The sequence below is a fragment of the Aethina tumida genome, chromosome 1 (genome assembly GCF_024364675.1).
Source record: "Aethina tumida isolate Nest 87 chromosome 1, icAetTumi1.1, whole genome shotgun sequence".
NCBI lineage: Eukaryota > Metazoa > Arthropoda > Insecta > Coleoptera > Nitidulidae > Aethina > Aethina tumida.
In genome coordinates this window covers 68,485,229-68,507,471 of record NC_065435.1, presented here as the reverse complement: position 1 = coordinate 68,507,471, position 22,243 = coordinate 68,485,229, and the positions used below count along the sequence as shown (strand labels likewise).

Genomic DNA, 22,243 nt, shown 5'->3' with positions numbered 1-22,243 from the left:
TATAAAAGAACTTCGAAATAATAAAGTATTTACAAAAATGTGTTATTGTTTAAATCCATTTATTTTATAAATTTAAAAAAAATGTTTCAAAAAATATATTATAAAAGCATATAAACAATTCTTAACCTAACTGAGTAAACATTAAATACACTTTTCATCAAAAAATTTGGAATGTCTGCATTTTACTTGCATTAAATTATTACCTTCTAATTGATAAGTCAATTTATATTTAAATACAATTTTTGAAAATGTCAAAAAGTCTTGATATCCCTACCGCAACATAATAGTGATTGTTAATTAGGAATATTTAAAAAACTTTAATTATTCATTAACGACAAAAAACTTACTTCTACTTACTATAATTACATAATATAAATGGGTGTCATATCATTGCAATAAAGTATCATCCGATTAAATGCGAAGGGTATATATAAATGTATAAGCAATGTAATTATGTAAAATTAAATGTACTTTTAGAGTTCATACCAAATACATAGTTGTTTGTTTCAATAGCTCGTTTAATTTAATTTAAATAGGTAAATAAAAACAAAGATAAAAATCAATTTATTTATTAGAGTAATTGATAAAATATAATAACACACAATTTACATTAAAATATATAATTAACAAACCAAATCTAGTCAATAAATAATGAAAATATACAGTCTCAGCATACTTAATAACCTGTTCAGTTTAGTTAACTAATGAACATTACTTAACTATAATGGGAATGTATAAAAGTTTATTTTTAAATTTCTTATTAACATTAGCATTTTCATCATGTAATTGTTAATTGACAATACCTGTACAACCTTGATGTATGAGGTGTTGAAAAGAAAGTAACATATAAAAATAAAGAGTTTTATTAATAAAATACAATATTAAATAACATAATGCACATAAAATTTAGGTTTAAAACTGCCCACGCGAATTCATAACTTCAACAAACCAAATACACTCTAAAACAATTAGTATTTTCTTATTCTAAAAAATAGAAAAACAAAATCAAATCAATATACATTATGCTTAAACCTAATAAAATAATTTAAATAATTTGAATATTAACGCTTTGGTTAACCGGAGTTAAAAATTTGTCTAACTAAATCCCGGGGAATGTAAAAATAGTTCCTAAATCTTCAAACCTGTGTCTAGGTCCATAATTTGCTTGCACAATTCGTAGGTCGAAAACGAGACCGCCACCATCGGTATTGCCCTCATGTAGTTAATCGACATGCCCCTGTACAACCCCTTAATTATGCCGTGCTCCACGTAAATGTGCCTCAACGTGCTGAACATTCCGTTAGCGAAATGTGACGTTTCGGGATTCATCATCGCCAGCTGCATCCTTCTCCTCGTCACGTCCAACGGGTAGCTCACACTTTGGGCGACCGCGCCCGCCAGACCGCCGCATATCAGCTTCGCCGGCAGCGACAGCACCAGACCGCCCGTGTTCTTCTTGCAAGGGTTGCAGGTGAAGTCGGGCACGTATTTCATACAGCCGTACTTCAAGTACTCGAAGCAGTAGAAGGAGAGGCCGGCATATGGTACCATGCCCATCAGCGTTGGCACAAAGCCTCTGTAGAGAGCTCGCGTTCCGCCTTCCTCTTTGAATATTGTGACGGCCGCGTGGGCGATCCCCGTGTAAACGTGTTCTCCACTTATCTGGAAACGAAGAAGTGCCATGAGTGAAAATATCGGATAAAATTAATTTGTTAGACAAAGTACTTGGCTGTTATCAAGAGTTTTCAGACCAGATATAGAAAAAGTGACTTAAGTGTTCAGTGTTCAATCACTTAATGTGATGTTAATCATGAACTTCCCAAACCCCAACAACTTCTATTATGGTTCCCACACGAAACAAAAATGTTCTTGTATTACGCAAAAAACTACTTTTTGAAAGGTTTTATTGTTTGAAGAAAAAAAAGTATACTGTCAGTCTTCATAGATATTTCAAGAATAAGCAAATATATCAAGATGAGGTTAGTTTACAATAACCATTGTTTTAAAAATAATGAACTTTGTTCATAATCAGTTTTTATTTATTCAGATCTACATCAGTGTAGAAATATTTCTACTAATTTGAGACATCTTTTTACATATTTTAATTTTAAGTGTAGTTCTTAGGGGCATGCTTATCCCAAATCCAAAGTGGTATATCATAAAACAATAATTATTATCTATCTATTACCTAATTATTGATTACACTGAGTTATACAAAATAAAAATATGAGCTATTCTATTTGAATTTGGTACCACTATGTATAATGATTACTGTTTTTTCTGTTATTGTTGTTCGCTATTCAGATGGTGAATATAATTTTATTCTTGAAAAAAACTGACTACAAAACTGAGAGACAAAAATAGAGATTGCTAAAAGTTTACGGCCATTAAGTCAATCATTTCTAATATTATTAAAAATATCAGTAAAGAAACCATGGGTATCAAAAATGCATGATTTCTTCATGTATAATGTAAGTACAACCTCTTAAAATTGCGGACGATAAAGAAAAATTTCAGTATATAAAATATATTTCAATATTTTTTTACATTTTGTCACGACAAATTTACTTTAAACGTATATATTAGTCTGATTTGACAAAGAAATATCACAATCATTTACATTTTGTAGCACTATTTGAAAATGCTCTTAATAGTAAAAATTTACTCTTAGTAAGATTCATATTTTTTTTATTGAATAATTTACTTTCAATGAGATGAAAAACACACTGTACTCTAGAGAAAAGGAAAATAAATAAACATAGAGATCTAAATATTGCTGACAACTTAAGATGCTCTCGAAATGTGGTTTACAATGTTTTTAACAAACCCTTAATTGAAAACACAACGAGACAAAATCCTAATTGACCCAAACAATCAGATGTTGAAAATACACTATAAAAACATTGAAACTCAGCCGAGGAAAGGTTGTGATTTGAGATTCCTTTTCTTCGCATGGTGTAGTACCATTACAGAAAAATATTTGTAACATGGACCGTTGTGTATATAAAGATATCATGAGAGATGTAATAGAACCATTCGCCAACAATAATTTACCAACAAATGGTACCCAACAAAATATTTTATTTGTATATTTTGTCCGATTGTAACAATTGTAAAGCATGAAAATATATACTTATAGAATTTTTATAGAAAATAAGCTAATTTTTATAGAAAATTTAACTACACCATTAGATTAAGCACCCTCTCAAATGGCTTATCAAAAAATAATGCATATTCATAATTATGTGGAAAAATTAAAAGTTTAATTATATAATTTTGTTTAAGATTTAATTTAAGAAATTATTTTGATTTAGATACAAAATGTATAGTTGTAGAAAAAATAAAGTGTAATTATTTTAAATAAAATATGAAATATTTTGACTGCCTTTAATTAGAAATCTGCATTTCTTTGGTCACCTCTGTATATCCCATTCAATTCAGGAAATGTATACCATTTTATAAAATAAGAATTATAAAATAATAATAGTAAATTAATATTTTAACAAGTCACACTAAATAAAGTAAGTGTGAAAATAATAAGTTCTTATAATACTAATAAACACTACCATTTATAGTACAAAAGTTTTATAAAATTATTATGAGTTTTTTTAAAATTCAGAAATATTTAAAAAAAATTGTTTTAATTTTTTTCAGTAATAAAATAAATAAAAAGTGGGGCAAACAATGTGACATCATTGAACATTATGGTAAAACGTATATTTTAAGATTTAAAAACTAGGACTTAACAGCATATGATATATGTTAGTTTTATTTGAAGTGACAAGACACATCTGCAAAGAAGTTATTTAAAGAACCGATTTACCATAAGCATTCAAGGACGTTTCTATTATTCGATTCCCTTTTAAATTAGCAAAAATAGCTTTCGTCTTTGAAACGAGTCCCCCTTTATTATTTAGTGGGACAAATCCCGATTGCTAATCCGACGTCGCAATCCAAACATGATTTTGCAATTTGCATAACTCACACGACATTAAGTTATTATAAACGTTTGTACAAGACCGTGGTGAAATAAAATAATTAGACATCGTTTCACGACGGTTTTATACTTTTGAAATTTATGCGATCTGTATTTTACAGACTGATTAATCTGGATTAATTAATTGGTAGCTCAATTATACCGGATATTAAACTGGCGTGTGTGTATTGCGTGTTATTGATTTATTTTCAAACCTACGCTTTCATTTCAGTACAATTTAGTGCTTCTTGTTAAAATAGACTTAAACGGATATGATGGAGTAGAAAACAACGTTATTATTCAATTTGGTAATATTCGGGTTTTACTATACAGTGAAATTGCTCATATTTAAAAATAATTATTTTATCGTAAATGGTTTGAATTAACCATTTAGTGTCAAATTCGCCTGATTGAATGAAACTATTAATGGTAAATACGAAGCTATTGTTAATAGAATAGTAAATTTAATTTTCATAATCCATAGCAATTTAATACTGAACAAAAATATGTGTACTTACGTACACAATTATCAATTATCGTTATTAATAATATCGTGACCAAATCATTTAAAATTAAAAACGTGTTTATCATTAATTGTTCTGATGATGTAGCGTAAAATTAATTGTTGTTAAACAAAATCGAATCCGTGTTTACAACATTCGTATTGACATTAATCGTCACAAAATTGCATAAAACGGTTCACGACCCGAAGACCTAAAATATGATGAAAGTTTTACAGGAATTTGAAATGCCGTGTATTGTGTTTTATGGTTTTATTGTAAATGTCACGGAAATATTTGTTAACGTGTTATGAAATTAATTAAAAAACGAAACATCTCGTTCTTTTTGTAAGAATTCTTCGATTTGAAACTGCTTTCTCCATTGTTCGAGTTACAATTAAGTTGTATTTCCGAATAAACAAAAACATAAACATGTGCGTTAATTAACTTAATCCAATTTGAATGAAAGTCTGCGTATGAAAAAGTACTTTAAGAATGTCTTAGGGGTCTCGCAACGAGAAATCTGATTCAAGTGAAAGATACAAAAAGAAAAATTCAAAAAATAAATTCTGATCAATCTGAAAATTTTATTGTACCTTTGGCACTACGTTATTATTATTTTTTTCAATACGCCTATAAATATTATTATTATTATTATTATTGTATTTTTTAATTCTATTTAAAATTTTAAACCTACTCTATTTGTGTTTGAGACATAATTTTTTTCAAAAGTCTATCACACTTATGGTGTTTAATATGAATAAGTTAAAAAAAGACTTCCATGTCAAGAGATAATAATAATAATCCAAAATATTAAACAAGATATTTGATATTCCTGTTTATTTTTATCCATTTTAAGTGTCAATAATTTTATTCTCCACATTTACAGAGATATAAAGGGTATTTGGGTATTTTCGTTTAATTTTTAAACAATTCAAACTCAACTTTCTTATTTTGAATGTAATCATTATAATCATTCAACAAAAAAATTTATTCTCTAGTAATATGTTGTAACATACCATATATCTAAAATGAATATTTACTAAAATATTACAAAAAACGTAATTGTCAAGAATTCTAAAAATACATCAATTCAATTTAAAATTCATAATTAACATTATTTCTTAGATATAAAATTTGAAACTATTTAAAAGCACGTTTCTGATAAAACGCCTTTTTCACATATTTAGTAATATTTTGGTAAATACTCACTTTAGATATCTCAAAATAGTAAGAACACCGGTATTGTAGTGGTCAAAATAAGTGGATTAAACTTTTTTTTTGAACTGGAAAACATGAAAACATGTATCCATTATCAAATATAGCACAACTTGACATATTTTTCAACAAAATTAGAATATTTTTGATAATTTATTCTCCAACTTACTTAAACAAAAAATAAATTCATAAAAAAAATAATTTTTAATTTTTCCGCACAATTATGAATATGCATAATTTTTGTATGAAATTTGTATATCCACTTTACTATTCCAAAATGTATCGTTCTAAGACTAAGAAAGCATTTTTATCCGCTGTTCAGGAATGCGAGAACCAAATTTAATAAAAGAGTCATTTAAGAGGATTACCCTATTTTTAGCAATAAAAAAACCTAAACGATAAAAGGGTTTAAACCACCCTCATTTCCCATTAATTTTTTTCAAGTTTCTTACGGGTAGTAATACAGTTTTAATATTCTTTTAGAAGTTTTACTCATTATCTTCATTTTTTCATTCATTGAGAGAATCAAATTCTGCGTCGAATGATGTAATTTTATGATGTTTCCATGTGAAAGTAAGAGAAAATTAAACAGAAATACCAAACACCCTGTTTAATATTTTGAAATACAACTAAATGACTTCTGATAAGATACACTTTAGTTAATGCGTTTCCCAAGAATGAAGTATTTAACTTTACAATTGTTACTTTGTCACATCACGTATGAAAATGTTTAAGAAAAATTAAAATTAAATATTTTAAAAACACAGATAATATCTGCAGCAAAAATTTTAGATTGATGCCTCTTCTAGTTTTTCATAAACTTCTAATAAATTAAATAGTCGAATCACCCCATATATTCGTAGGTTAATTAATGATTATGGTTGGCATATATTTTTAAAAATTTTTCAGTATTTTTTTAATCAAGAAATACAGCTCATTTTCCAAATTAAAAAAAAAAATAAATATTAACCATACACATACAATTTTAACACCATAAACCAATAAATCTATAATTTGACTACCTGAAAAGCGAGACGAGCTCTTATGGTGTCTAGGGGATATGTGAGGGTGACGGCGGTCAATCCTGCAGCCGCTCCGGCCAGGAATTTGTCGATGTGTGATCCATTGCCGAAGACGCTGCTCAGGTACCTTTTGTAGATCTCGAACGAGGTGAATTGTGTGGCCGCATACGGGAATATCCTCACCATTTGGGCGCCGTTACCTAAACAAACATTTGGTTGAGAGAAAAATTATATTGAACATCGTAAATTTTAATGGCAGTAATAAAGCAATCAATCGGGTTGGAAAGTCTAGCCGAAATATGCCGTACAAATGCTGGTGAACGGAACTTAGCCATATGTTAAAATGTTCTCCGTAACATCTTTTCTAAAAATAATTGATCTAGGTTTGCCGCTGAATATTAATTGCACTTTCAAAACTGAATTATGTTAGACCATTTCCAGCAGCCACATTAAACCATTTACGTTTCGTACTTTGTTTCGAACAAAATGTTTCGTGGTAATGTTGTATTTAATGACCATGGCAAAATTTTTAATCTGTGAAAGTACAATGAAATATGTGTAGGTGCTGTACCGGTTTGTTTTTGTACTTGTTCTATGTAATCAAATAAATTGTCATATTTTAATCGAATAATGCATTGTAATCATACACACCAGTAACATGTTCCTATAAAATCAGAACATTCACAAATCAAGTATCGTCTGTTACCTAACTAATAAATAAAACTTGAGCAATCGAAAACAGTATATTTGAATAACATAGTTTTACAACGAATAATTTAAAATTCCATTACATAGGATTGTTTTTGCATAATAGTTACTTATCAATGTTAATAAAATCTATAAATTAAAATAATTTCTCCCAAATAGTTTATGTAATTACATTCTCAACTAAAGATATTAATTCTCGTGGTGCTAAACTCACTATCTACAATGAGAATAGATGAAAACTTCTATTTATTAATTAGATATTTTTGTCTTTTTAATGAAACTATGAATGAATGAATTTAACGTAGTCTAGTTCAATTCAACTCAACAGTTACTTTACAAAGTTTCTCTTTGCAATTAATCGATACTTTTCCACTTAAAATTCTCTATGTCAAAGATCATTAGAAACTGACCGGAAAGTCCGAAATCTGACATTTTTCGGAATCGTTGTTAGAAAGCATTCTACCTTTGTAAAGAGCACGTGGCGATTCGTTCGTGATGATATGTCGTATTCCCGTGAAGACTCCGTGCGACTCGTGGTGTCTGTTGTGGGCTTGAAGGAGTATCTTGACTCTGTCCAGCGGTGCCACCGCCGTTTTCGATACCATACCAGCGATACCTGCAATTAACAATTATAACTTAATGTAGTAAACGTAGTAGTAGTAAATTGTTGTATGCTATTAATAATCTTGTTGGAAATTTAATCATACAAATGATAATTAATAATATTAGTTGTACAAATTGTTTAAATTCTTTGAGATTAAAAAAATACTCTTGAATTGGTTGATAATATCATTAAGTCTGTAGTAACTTCGTTGTAGGCACAATTTATTTATATTCAATTCTTTTAGTGATTTCAATTAAACGATATTATTTATTAGAAAAAAGTATTTTTTAATTAAACATTTAAGTTTAGAAAATTGTATAATTATTATTCTTTTATTGTTATTTAACCAAAAATATTTAAACACATAACATTTTTACCATATTAATCAAATTGTATGAGTTATCGTCTATTTTAAAATGTAAACGTAAACGTCAATCACATTTTATACGATTGCATATTGTATAATTATCGCGAAATAAATAAATAATTCGTTAATCGTCATGTTAATTATAATGCAGCAGAATATTACGAAAATTAATTAAATATATGCTTGATCAAAGAACTCGATAAGAATCAAGTTCAACGTTTGATATATTACATGTACTATAATTAAGTATTTGATAAGTATGTATGTGAGAACTTACTTTTATTTTACAACAGTTTTTAAAATCTAATTTTATATATATATATAAAATATTTATTTATACTTAAACTTCATAGTATTTAAATAAATCATCATCACATTATACATTTACAGTGGTGGACACAGAAATAGCATAGAATTTAAAATCATAAAAATAATAACAACTTCGTTTAAATTTATGTATAACTTAATTAACAATATATATTTTTCAAAAATCTGGCCAGCTACTTCTCGCATTTATTTTGTTTAAGACTTAATTTAAGTAGAAATTATTTTGAATATTGATATGAAATGAATAATGGGAGAAAGAATATTGTGTAATTATTTCAAAATAAATTATAAAATATTTTGATTGTATTTAATTAGAGCTGTGCATTTCCTAATTAGCGCAAATACAGTAGTGTGTGCTATTTCTCTAGCCACCGCTGTATAATCCAACCTAGAATAACAAACCTAGATAAAATTATTTAAAAAATTAATTAAAAAGAAGAAAGCGGATTAAATTTTACCACAATTTGCAATTAAAATCTAGTTTAATATCTAATTATTAAAAAATAAAATATTATGACTAACATTTGGTTTATTAATTGAAAAGTGAGAATATACTTTCTACTTTGTGATGATTCGTGTTGTTATTCGAAGAAGTGAAGACAGGTATAATTAAAATTAATTTTTTGCATAAAAACACTTCTTTAGAAACTATATTTAAAATGATATAAAATTCACCTAAACTTTTTTAATTATTACTAACTACCTTATTATTATTATTATTATTATAAATTAATTAATTAAAAATAATATATATAACTATTAGTGGTATATGTAAATAAACATAAATGTTTGTTAATATGCTACTTTTATAATTAGAATTAAAATATCTATACATTTAAAAGTAATAAGTACTTTTCGAGGTTTAACTTATTATTTTTAAATATGGGTCAAGAGGATTCTAAACACTTAAAACTATCTCTACTATTCTGTTGCAGTTATTTCCGGACGCACCATAATAAACTCATACGAAACCTAATTGTAATTCTAATCTACATACAAGAATAAATATATGGAATGTCCACATTTAGTTGAAACATATAATAAATTAATATTAACGCATTTAAATTCCTTAAATTTGTATTAAAAAATCTTAACATTTTATAATTAAAATCCAAACAGAGATAATTCCTCTAATTAGACAAGAAATTACATAACATTTAAATGGAACAAAACTCACCTCCACATAATAAATTTTTACACACAAACAGGAATTTATGGTTTTCGTTAATATTCACTGCCATTTTAGTTGGGACGCGCACAGGAGATTTTTCTCAGGCCATACGTAAACGGACAGTACAGGTGGAATTCTTGAATACAACGCCGAACTTTCTCCAAGTGGCATCCTCGTTCACGTTCTGAAAGTTTATTAAATTACGTACGAGCACGGACACATTTTCACTTTTCATTTACGAATCGGGCGACACCGCTCTGTGTTTAGACGTTTCGGCGATTATTGTAGGGTATTCGATTGGCTGTTTGGTTAAAATATGTACGGAATTTTTTTTTTTTCAAAAATAGCGAGTCTATTGACCTTAGTGGCCATGACCTTGTCACCAGGCCTATTGACACACTAACAGTCGGTCACAGGTCTCCGAAAATCATTTATCTCCGATTCCGGACAATTCTCATGCAAATAACTGACGCAAAACCGTTTGCAATGTGCGTTGGGTTGTATTATCTCGCGCGTGCGGTTTGAGGTTATGTATCAATAATTATAAACTGTGAAAATCGGGCGTATCCAGGCATGTCATCGCAATTCGTAAATGAACGTGAAAACGGACCGGCTCAAAGACGCACCCCCACTAACACATTTTTGTCCCAACTAATTTTCTTTGACGATGCGTGCACCAAAATCAACGGTGCAACTGACAGTTCGCATGTCGCAACGTCATTTAAATTTGACCGCTTTCCGATTCCGTGACGGTGGTGGGAAAGCGATAAAGAACCGTCGACGCAGTATATCACACTGTGTCAACGGTTTTGGAGGGAAATGCATTTTTTTAAGATTCCCCAATATCATTTTGCGCAATTTATATGAATTAAATATTTTTCCTAAATTAATCAACAACAATTAATTATTGTTATTAACCTGATGTCATAAGCTTTTTCTATGAATTAAATGATTAAATTAAAAATATATTATTGTTCAACAGTTCTTTTAGAATAGTCGATATCAAAAATTTTGTACCTCCTTCCATGATAAAGTTAGACCTCCTAAAAGTTACCTCACATTTGTGAACTATAATAACTTTAATGGGAAATTTTTCATTTTTACACAGGTTTATAATTTTGGTCATATTTTTTTTCATTATTATTTAATTTTTTTATTTATTATATAATTTCTTGCACAGAGTTGTTGGTAAGTTTAAAAGTATGTAATTAAAAAAAAATACTTATATCTAAAAATGGTTTTAACGTTTTATACAGGGTTACTTAACAATTCGTAGTGAATTGAAGTTACGATTATTTTAAATGGATACCACTATATTCAACTTTTATAAATTTGAATTTTAGGATATAGCACATAAACAATAATTATAAAAAATATATTAAAATACAAAATAATAATAATAAAACTAATAATAACAATTATAATACACAGCAGTTTATTTCGGTATTATAAAAAATATTATATGAAGAAGCCAAAGGCCCAGTTTTTTACCAAAACATAAGTTTGAAAACCCCTTAAATTTCATTTATTTTGAGCATCTACCAGTATTATTTAGCTTCTCACTGTAGTCTGTGAATATTAATTTTAATCATGTCAAAGCGAAAGCAAATCCCGTTGAAAACAAATTGTAGACTGTATATATGATGGTATATCGTCAAATTTCTGAAGTTCATCAATAAAGGGACCATATCCAAAATTGTGAATAAATTTGACACTTGTAGATCAGTTGCGGATCTTTTCAGAGCAGGCGGACCTCAGAGTACGGATACAATTCTTGATAGGCGCCCGATATATACCAGAAAAATCCCAGATTGACACCCAGTGATATTGATCAAGAATTACTGCATCGTAATGAACAAAATTTATTCGCCAAGACCGTGCAAAGAAGACTGCGGGAATCGGGACTGTCTGGAAAAAAACCCGCAAAAGAAACCCCTTATATCAAAGAAAAATAGAAAGAACGTGCTTAATTTTACAATAGAGCAACTTTTATGGTCCAACGAAAAGTGAGGATTGGCGTTATGTAGAGATAAAAGTAAGTTTAATTTATTTAGAAATTATGGTAAGGGGTTTGTAGGCAAAGGGTTCCATAAATTCCACCAATTACCGACAGTTAACCACAGCAATGTTATGGTTTGAGTCTGTTTCAATCGATATGGTGTTGGCCCGTTGGTCCATATTACCGAAAAGATGGATTAATTTGTTTATTAACAAATTAAGGATAACGATCCCAAGCATGCTTCCAGTTACATAAAAGATTGGTTAGAACAAGAAAAAGTACAAGTTTTGCCACGGCATTCACAATTAGAAGATCTATATCCTATAGAACATTTTTGGGATCATTTAGAAAAGAATATACGGCAGCACACAATAAAAAATAAGACAGGGCTACTGAAAAGGCTTGAAATGGAATGACAAAAAATACCTCCTGATTTACGAGAAAATTGGTTGACTCCATGAACAAAATGTACAGCACTCATACAAACTGATGGTTATGCAACAAAATATTATTGCTTCTATTTGTTTAAGTTTAATTTTTTATTTTACTTTATAATATATTAATAAAAGTAAATACAATTTCTAGAAGAATGTGTATATATTTAACAATAATCTTAATAGTATTTGTTAGTAAAATTTATACTATTTTATTAAAGAAATTCATTTTCCGTGAGAAGAAAGAAACATTGCTTTCCAGAGAATTGGAAAACAACATGTTTCCGAAAAATAGTTTACAATGGTTATTAACAAATATGAAACAATACATTAAATTGAAAATACAATAAAAAATTTCCTTACAAAAAAAACTTCTTTTATTGCCAGATAAATTGGAAAAATCCTTAATCTACATCCTTTTGTCCTCTAGTTAAATAAAAAATGAATTAATTGGGTCATACAGTATGAGTGTGTCTAGTATGTTAGAATATTCAAACGTCTACTGAATGAATAAAACAAAACTAAAAGTTTGCACAAAAATCTTTATATGTATCTTCTATGTATTATGTAGTATAATATTTAATAATTTTTAGAATTTTCTATGTCCAAAGCAATGTTCTATGAATTCTTCTAAATCTTTGTGTTTTCGTAACCGTGGTTTTACAAATTGGCTCTTTATTAGTACAAATAGTTTTACAAAGTCCACTTATTTTAATTAGAATTGTAATGTGTATTTAAATAGGATGCGTTATATGCAATTTTCTTAAAATGTTTTAGGGAATCCAGACAGGATTCATTTAAAAGAAATGTAACATTATTTCACCACGTGTTGTTACCTAACCCTGTATAATACTCATGCACACACTTAAAGACTGCTTGTAAATGTGTGTACTTATTAGATTATTTGAATTAAACTCCACAATTTTTATAAAGACATTTATAGTTTATAAAATAATCGATCATTGCCAAACTTATCAGCGGCGCCTTATATTTAATCTTTGATAATAGCTAGTCAACAATTTTAAAGCCGATCGCAACTTGGAATATTTATAATTAGATTAAAATTTAAAGTTTGAAAATAAATGTTTGTTATTATTAATTTTCGCACTAAAATTTTTGAATAATTTTTTTAATTTTAATTTTCTTTTTACATAAATTCAAAAAAGACAAATTTATTTATATTATTTGATTTATCATGGAATGTTCCGCTTCATTTCATGAAGTATATTTTACATGAAATGTTTATTATATAAGAACATACAAATTACGTAATTTTATCTTCAGTTTCATTGTTACTTGGAATTCTTTCTACTATTAAAACTAAGTTAAAAACATGATAACAGAATATAACTGGCAACATCAAACTCAACAACCGACAACATCTGTGTACTTAACCTCAAAGTCGGAGTTATAAATAAATTTTTTGTATTTCACATAAAACGCATGGTTAATATAAAATATTACGATGGCGGGCTGCAGTATAATTTCAAAAACCATCCACCATATGAGTACAGGTCGATTATTGACTAACAGGTAACTGCGGCAGTCCATATCCACGCACAATTGTTTATATATATCTTTGCAGGGTTAACGTTAACTTGGTGCTCGTTGCTGGAATATCGAAAAAAACTGAAGAGCTGTTGAAATCCCTTAACATACCCGAAAAACCAAAGAAGCCTATATCAGCTTACATAAGGTTCATGATGGACCACCGACCCACAGTAGTTGCGAAACATCCTAACTTGGAAATGACTAAAGTGGCGAAAATTATTGGCGAAGACTGGAACAAGGCCCACTCTACGATCAAAGAAAAGTATCTGGATCAATACAAAGCTGAACAGGCGGAATACGAGACTAAATTGTTGAAGTACATGAATAGTCTGACACCTGAAATGAAAAGGGCACTTGAGTTACAAAAATTTGAGGAAAGGGAAGAAAAGGAAATTAAAAAAATAAAACAGGTTTGTATTGGCTAATATGTCAAATATATAAGAATAAAATGATTGTGGTGTGTGGTAGGAAATATTTGTATTTATAAAATTTAATATTTTAATATAATAAATTTTGTTTGTGTTTCAACAATTTATATTTCTTGTTAAATTACAGCTAAAGAAAGACACTAACATGCCAAAGGCTGCCCCAAGTGCCTACAATTTATTCATGAAAGACTATTGTGATAGGGAAAAGGTGTCACTAAACAAAGTGCCAAAAGGTCTGTGGGAAAATTTGCCAGCATCTGAAAAGGATAAATACAAGCAACTAGCTGAAAGCGAAAAACAAAAGTACTTAGTCGCATATCGCAAATGGGAAGAGCAAGTTTTAGAAAAAGGTCTTGATCACCTGATTGCTAAGAAAAATTTAAAACGTAAATCTCCCATTCTGAAGAAGAAAAAGGAATAGGGACGCGAGTGCCTTTCTTCCGATTTATCCGCCTCAACGGATAAAGGCACGTTGTTTCATATTGAAACAGAAAATAGCATTTCAATGGACAATAAGTCTGACGAAACTACACACATAAATAAACAATCTGATTTACCCATAGATCATACGTCAAAGGATAATACCAGCTCGAATTTAGTTACGTCTTCCGAATCTCAAAATGTTAGTTCTGTTTCAACTCGGATAAATGAGGAGGTGGATTTGAATATTGACGAACGCAAATTGGAAAATGAAACGAAGGAAAAGAAGACCATTTTAAATAAGTTTAAGGATATATTCAAGTTTTAACCAAATTTATGAACATGTTTTTGTTTTCTTTTTCTATTATAGTTTTTTTTTGTAATAAACAGTTGTAGTAAAAATGTACTTTAATTACCTTAACGCCTACAACATATAACTATAAGCTTTATTACTTCAAGAATTTGTTATATCTTATTAAATCTGTTCAATGTAATTTTTCTTGTTTAGAAAGTTAACTTACCAAACTCTGAAAAGGACAAATACAAATATCTAATCGAAAGCGAAAATCTTAAAATGTTAGTTCTGTTTCAACTTGTATGAATCAGGAGGAGGAAGAGAGCATTTTTAATAAATTTAAGAATATAATGAAGTTAACCAAATTTATGAATATGTTTTTGTTTTCTTTTTCTATCATAGATTGTTTTGTAATAAATAATTGTAAAAGTGTATTTTAATACGCTTAAAATAACATTTTTACATGATTAATAAAAATATATACCTCGCTGAATCTATTTAATGAATTTTTTCTTGTTTGTAAACAAAACTAAAAATGTACTTTATATATGATCAATTTGATTTTCGAAATTTTATTTCATCTTACAAAAATACTTTTGTAATAAAAATAGTTACTATTTATTTATATATAATAGAGCTGCATTATAAAAAAGTAGTTATTTGGTGACAAAAAAAAATAATCTGATTTTCTTTTTCACTTCACAATTGTGCCTTAATTTTGTAAATATGACACTTTCTTTTCTTATTTTATTTATTATTATAATCGATTGAATTAAAGGGGTACTTTATTAAATTTTTCTTAAATTAATTATTATTAATAAACGTAATCTTTTTAATTTAAGGATTTGTTATATCAATAACGAATTTGTCTTATGAAATGTTTCTGGTACTTAAGAAAAGAACAGGAAAAGTTGAATCGTTTCAGTTTTTTTAATTTTTTAGTAATAAACATAATAACAACGTTATTTATTTAAAATTTTGCACAATTAAATGATGCAATTAGAAAAAGAATATTTATTTCATCATATCAAAATAAATTTGATTTTGCTTCCAATTTCACAGGTGTCTCTGTTACTAAATGGTGTTTTTATCCCTAGCAGTTGGTACTATTTAATGGTCGAACTTTCATTGCGGTTTGACAATAAGTATTTTTCCCAAAATAACACAAAAATCAGTGCATATGTGGCCGTTTTAGTGCTTATTTATCTCATTGCGTATTAATTGAGGTATGTAATCGTTATCAATTACTTGTTGCGAAAAACAATTCGCAAAAAAGTCGAAAGCATATTTTGACCTTAAGGAGGACTTTTATACTTTGAGATATTGGAATTGTTTGTAAATAACCCTGATCAAAACTGATTAATAGTGAACAGGTATATTTATTAACAGCAGCAGTTCCAACTATTTTTATACGTAATATACGTTAATTGTTACATGATACTTTGTCATAGAAGTGATGCTCCACATATGTATTTAAATGGAAGACACCAGTGGCCAAATGTTAAATATATTTTATATTTTATTCTAATATGAAAAGGCAGTGACAGTGCATTGCATTGTAACAGCGGTTTTTACCATTGTGTAATTTAATAGTTGTTGATAAAAATTGGCTGAATTGCAATAAATGTTGATAATAGTGATTCATATGTATGGCATTGCTAATGTAATCTAAGTTGCACATAGAATATTATATTACTTATATTTTTAGATTGTATTTTTATAAGATAAATAAAACTTGTTACTTTCCACGTTGTAGTATTTTGTTAATTGTTTATGTACAATTTTTTGTGGTTAAACTAATGTTAAATAGCTTTTAACCCGGATAAATTAGAAATTACAATTTACAAACATGTAAATTACAATCTGATAATTGCTAGTTTGAAACACGATAATTTTAATTACTTATATAACTGTACCAGCGCAATTTCATAGATTATGAACTAATTAATTTTTTGAAATACGTGAATAATTCAGATAAATAACAACTTATGCTAACATTGAAATTTTCCATTTATATTTACCATTTTAAGGCAGTATATAATTAATTAAGGTACTTAATACTCAGTATGTCTAATTGATAATAATACATATATTTTGATTTTAATGAATGCCAGGTAGGAACCCTATTCTCACATCTTTTATAGTCAGAAAATGAGGAAAATTGACTAAGGCACATTTTATGAAGAAAATATGTACTTCAAATTTCACAAAAAATATTGCATATAACAAAAATAAAAATCACATATTTCTAATTTATTGCTATTAATTAATTAGACCATGAAAAAAGTGTACAAAATGCTTAGTGCCAATAAGTTCAATTTTATCGGTTACCCTTTGTTCAGATACAAATTATATTCACTAATAACATACTCAGTTATACATTTTTAAAGATATTTTAACAAGGACTAAACTGTAACTGAAATGTAATGTGTTAAGTCTGTATCAGAAATTCTTAGATATTTTTTCAAATTTAAATCATAATATAAATAGGTTTAGATGATCAAAAGGCATATCATACGAATATAATTTTTTATTGGGTTACAAATCTATTAACACGTTGTATGCGGGTCACGTACTAGTACGTATATTTTGTTTACAAAAATCTTATGGTTGTTGTTTATATATTTCAATATAAAATACGAAAAGTTGGTTAAAAAAATTAATAATTTTTAGATCTATTGATTGATTTAACTGGATAACTAAATTTACGCGCAAAACGTCCGCTCCCGTCACAATTCTGCTGCGAAATGTACCAGCACACAATGTTTTAATATGCAATACCTCTTTAATGAAATTTGGTGTGAACTATGCCAAATTCAATAGGGAACTTATCCTTATTTTAACGATATCATCAGGTACTACAAAATGATTATTCAGAGAATTATTACTGATAAAATCATACCATAAATAAAAAAGTTAAAATAATGTTATCATGTTAAATAAACGCCACTGTGTATATCAAGGATATTTTATAAACGAAATTGTCATGTAAATTGTATTTTTGAAGATGTTCCCGATGCGTATCAAAATAACAGCCCGCCAAAACGAATGGAGATGCTGTTTCTGCCTCCACGTTCGCACAGCCACGATCTTCCTTGGAATATGGCAACTGGTAAGCTACTGTTTTTCGAAAACAATAACAGGCTTGCTGATTCCGTAAATATCCCGTTAAGGTTCTGCACATTTTGGCACTAACGGTGCTGGCACTGTTGATGAGAAACCACCAAATCATCCTAACGAGGCATAACGAGTTCCAACAGGCCGACTTCCTGCCCACACCTCTCAGTAAGGTCAAGGAGGAAAACAATCCCTATTATCTGCCGACGACCCAAGATGGAAGGACCATCTATACTGGTATTGAAAAAAGAACGTGTTTTTTATATATATGAAGTGTTTCTGTCACAGATATGTTCGTTAAAAGTCATGTTTCTTTTGCACTCTTTAGAAATATTTATGATTGTCTAGTTAGTTGTTTTAATTAATTTTAAGATTCATTTCTGTGCTAAATGTCTTCTTGTCATAGGTTAAATTTTCATAACAGTGAAAAATATGTCATAAAAAAACTTATAAATTACGGAAAAAATGGTTCACAAATTCACACTATTTAAAGAAAAAATCATTTTCATTAATATATGATATTTTCGTTATTTTATTTTTCTGTGCTATTTAAAACATTCATAAAAAATTATTTACTCTGCCAATATTATATTTATACCATGTTTTACTATCATTTTAGCCATTTTGTTGTTAAATTAAGACATATTTTTTACTGTCTTAAAGGAAATATTTTGTATATGTGTATTAATTAAAAGAAACGAAAACTATTTTTCCATTTCATATCGCATTAAAACGAAAGAAAAATTTCAGGTGATCTTGATATGGGAGCATTGATGACTGTTTTCACTTTATCAATTTCCCTTTTAATGATTTATGGAGTTATTAAAGGAAAGGCCACCCATTTGTTGCCATTCTTTTGCCTGCAACTCTTCGATTTTGCTATAACCACGTAAGTTATCACTAAACACATCTTAATTCAATATAAAACTTGCAATTTTGTTTTATTTCCAGTCTGACTGCTACCGGTTACTTCTGCTATTTGAGATCGATTCACCGTTTAGTAGCTGAGCACTGGCACAATCTACCATTCCGCAATGAAATTCTTCAGCTAAGCCCTCAGTATCTGTCTCTTCTCGTCTTGACTGGCTTCCTTATATCAATGGTTTGGAAGGTAACAACTCGAAGACATAATCAAACCATTTGTTATTAACTGTATTTTAATATTTTAAAGGCATATTGCATCGGCATTGTATGGAGGTGCTACAAGTATCTCGCACTTAAGCAACAGTCCCGCCACCACGCCATCCATTATATCCTTCCGGGTGAAGGCGATCGCACCGAACCAGACTATCCGATCCTGTTCCGCGACCAGGAGGCGGCATTCGGCGCCCTCAAACAGACCCCGCCACCCTCCTACCAGGACATAATGGACGATCAACCGCCGCCGTATCCCTCCACCGTTTCTCTCGAAGATTCGCCAAACAGTCCAACCGTGCACGTCGGTATCTTCACCGACGTTACCGATGGTGAAGATCGCGCCGAACCCGGCACATCTGGAACGGCCACCTCCCGCGTCGAGGCCAATGTGGAAGTCACCGCCAACGTTAAGAACGAGGTCGACGCCACTTCACGTGTTACCGTCGAAGCCAACGTGACCAGCGAAGTGGCTAGCGGCATAAGCACCGCCCCCCTGAAGGAATAATCTGTGGTCGGATTGTCGGAATTGTTTTTTCTCCCTTTTTCTCGTTTTGTAATAATTTTTTATACGGATAGAAAAGTAAATTGGTTCAAAAAGGTTTTCTTAATTATTGAATAAGGTTTTACGCGTGATCACGGTGCATTTGTTGTGATTTTTCTGAATCGTCCCATTAGGTTTTTCTATGTACTGATTGAAGTTGTACCGTACACGTGTGAGTCTCTCTATTTTAAGTTTACGTTATTCAATTTCAATAATAAACATTCCTGACACCGCCATATCTCAAAAACTTAACATTCCAAAGTTTTTGATTTCTCAAAATTAACGGCACTCAAATTAACGCTAGGTGTTTCTTAGAAAAGTTAGTTAAGTGTAGCCATTCTTTATTATGATATTTAAATGGAAATGTCGACAATTTGGGTCGACTAATTGTTAATTTAATATTTCAACGAGCTGCAAATAGCCAAGCGCGAGAATACCATGAATCTCTCGAGGCATTAATTAGCATTACAGCCTTCCTTATCAAGGGACAAGTACAAGATTTATGAAAAAATAATCGTTTTTGAAATATTAATATATGTAATAAGCTAATCTAACTAGATTTCTATAAACTAAAACATGACTGTTCTTACTTAGGCATAGTTTCCATTGTAGATAAATCTTGGATTTTAAATTTATACTCAGTTTTAAGTTTTTAAAGCAATGCAATTGATGTACTTCAACTGTATGAAATATATGTAAAATAAAATTAAACTGTGTTTTCTTTTTGTATACAATATACATCCCAAATTGTTTAAATTGCAATTCTTTATTCTAAAAAATTTATAAAACGAATTATAATTATGTAAATTATAAATGAAGCAATGAAAATCTTATGTAAAAATTATTTATTGTGAAATATACATGATTTTACTGACGGCGCCATCCCAAAAATAAACAAGTAAAAATGGAAATTCCCTTGATTTTGACAGTTGTATTTTTACAAACAGATCATAAAGCACAAGTTATATCACTTCTTAACGACTTGAATAACATCTTCATCATGCATTAAATGTTGAGCTCCAACTCTCTGAGGTGAATATTTAGTGCTTGTACCCCAAACTAAGGCATATTTAAATTGCTCTGCAAGAGTCCTGTGAATTGCGTGACAAACATGTTCAACTGTAACACCTCTTCTCAAAATCAACCCATCAGAGAAATCTGGAGGTTGGCCAGGCTTTTTAGTGTATACTCTTATTAAACTTAAGTATTCCCATAAAGTACTTAAGAGGTAGTCAAGGTTCAGCTTCATATTACAACTGCAATAAAACATATCATTTCAATTATTTACTTGTTGAAATATATATAATGTTGTGTATTACCTTACAACTACACTATTAGGCTGTCGTGCAATTCTATTAACTTCTTCCATAGAAATCTGATCAATTTTATTATAGACATAGAGGCAGGGTAAGTAAACCCTATTTGCGCAGATGACATCAATGAGTTCGTCGGCCGTACAATCTTCACGGAATAAAACTTCCGCGTTGAATATTTTATATTCGTGCAAGATCATTTGTACCAATTTCTCATCAATTTTCGTCAGGGGACATGTTGAATTAAACGAAATTCCGCCTCCCTTTTTGACCTAAAGTTATTGTTTAGTTATTAATTAAATCTATATATTAGAGTATACATAAATACAGCAACAACATATAGCTAACCTTGTAGTAAATATTGGGCTTCTTTTTGTTTAGTCTGATGCCAACACTCTCCAATTCTTTCTCCAGCAAGTCCCTGTGCACATCTTTCTTGGTGGCATCCAGCATCATGAGGACTAAATCTGCCGTCCTGGCTACTGCTATAACCTGCCTACCTCTACCCTTTCCTTGGGCAGCACCTTCGATAATTCCAGGTAAATCAAGCAACTGGATGTTAGCACCATTATACTCTATTACACCAGGTATGCATGTCAATGTTGTGAATTCATATGAAGCAGCCTCACTCTCTGTTTTTGTAAGTGTTGACAATAATGTGGACTGAAAGTGGAGGTTATAATTTGAGAAAAGTCGACTGTTGTTTATGTTACCTTTCCAACAGATGGGAAGCCAATTAAGGCCACTCTGGCGTCACCACTTTTGAGTACATCGAATCCTTCACCCTTTTCGCCGGCTTTTTTGGAGGGTTCAAGAAGTTGTGATCTGTATTTTGCTAATTTTGCTTTAAGCAATCCTAAATGGTACTCGGTAGCTGAAATACGATGTAACTTAAACTCTTGTGAGAACAATAACCTTTAAATACCTTTATTTTTTTGTGTTCTCGCAATCTCTTTTTCAATTTCAGATATTTTTTCTAAAATTCCCATTTTTGCGGAGAACTATCATAGAATACACATATATATCTAGGATTTCGCCGCACGTTCATCTGACAAATTTGACATTTGTAGTTATCATGGGGATTTTCTTACTAAAATTATGTCCCTAAATATATT

At 29.5% G+C, this 22,243-nt stretch overlaps 4 protein-coding genes across 5 annotated transcripts; 2 read left to right on the top strand and 2 right to left on the bottom strand.

Annotated features, from left to right (window-relative positions):
* Positions 1-847: 847 nt before the first annotated feature.
* On the bottom strand, positions 848-10,625 carry LOC109599930 (graves disease carrier protein homolog). 2 transcript variants are annotated; one of them, XM_020015989.2, is made up of 5 exons: positions 10,520-10,625; positions 9,900-10,077; positions 7,888-8,040; positions 6,717-6,916; positions 848-1,662 (listed from the first exon to the last, which is right to left on the bottom strand). In XM_020015989.2, exons 2-5 carry the CDS (start codon positions 9,961-9,963, stop codon positions 1,129-1,131), a joined length of 951 nt encoding a protein of 316 aa, XP_019871548.1. In that variant the 5' UTR covers positions 9,964-10,077; positions 10,520-10,625; the 3' UTR covers positions 848-1,128. The 2 variants fall into 2 exon arrangements, with proteins under 2 accessions (XP_019871548.1, XP_019871556.1); XM_020015997.2 differs by lacking the exon at positions 10,520-10,625 and adding an exon at positions 10,133-10,496.
* Positions 10,626-13,685: 3,060 nt separating this feature from the next.
* LOC109600107 (transcription factor A, mitochondrial) lies at positions 13,686-15,127 on the top strand. Its single transcript, XM_020016187.2, has 3 exons — positions 13,686-13,859; positions 13,912-14,287; positions 14,433-15,127. The coding sequence occupies exons 1-3, from the start codon at positions 13,792-13,794 to the stop codon at positions 14,724-14,726; spliced, it is 738 nt and encodes a 245-aa protein (XP_019871746.1). The 5' UTR covers positions 13,686-13,791; the 3' UTR covers positions 14,727-15,127.
* A 978-nt stretch (positions 15,128-16,105) lies between these two features.
* Positions 16,106-20,526, top strand: LOC109599850 (lysosomal-associated transmembrane protein 4B). Its single transcript, XM_020015902.2, has 6 exons — positions 16,106-16,246; positions 18,028-18,132; positions 18,194-18,374; positions 18,888-19,026; positions 19,089-19,248; positions 19,309-20,526. The coding sequence occupies exons 2-6, from the start codon at positions 18,028-18,030 to the stop codon at positions 19,777-19,779; spliced, it is 1,056 nt and encodes a 351-aa protein (XP_019871461.2). The 5' UTR covers positions 16,106-16,246; the 3' UTR covers positions 19,780-20,526.
* Positions 20,527-20,643: 117 nt separating this feature from the next.
* LOC109600518 (developmentally-regulated GTP-binding protein 2) lies at positions 20,644-22,214 on the bottom strand. The gene is made up of 5 exons (XM_020016679.2): positions 22,054-22,214; positions 21,842-22,002; positions 21,477-21,791; positions 21,135-21,400; positions 20,644-21,071 (listed from the first exon to the last, which is right to left on the bottom strand). Exons 1-5 carry the CDS (start codon positions 22,115-22,117, stop codon positions 20,783-20,785), a joined length of 1,095 nt encoding a protein of 364 aa, XP_019872238.1. The 5' UTR covers positions 22,118-22,214; the 3' UTR covers positions 20,644-20,782.
* Between the last annotated feature and the right edge of the window lie 29 nt (positions 22,215-22,243).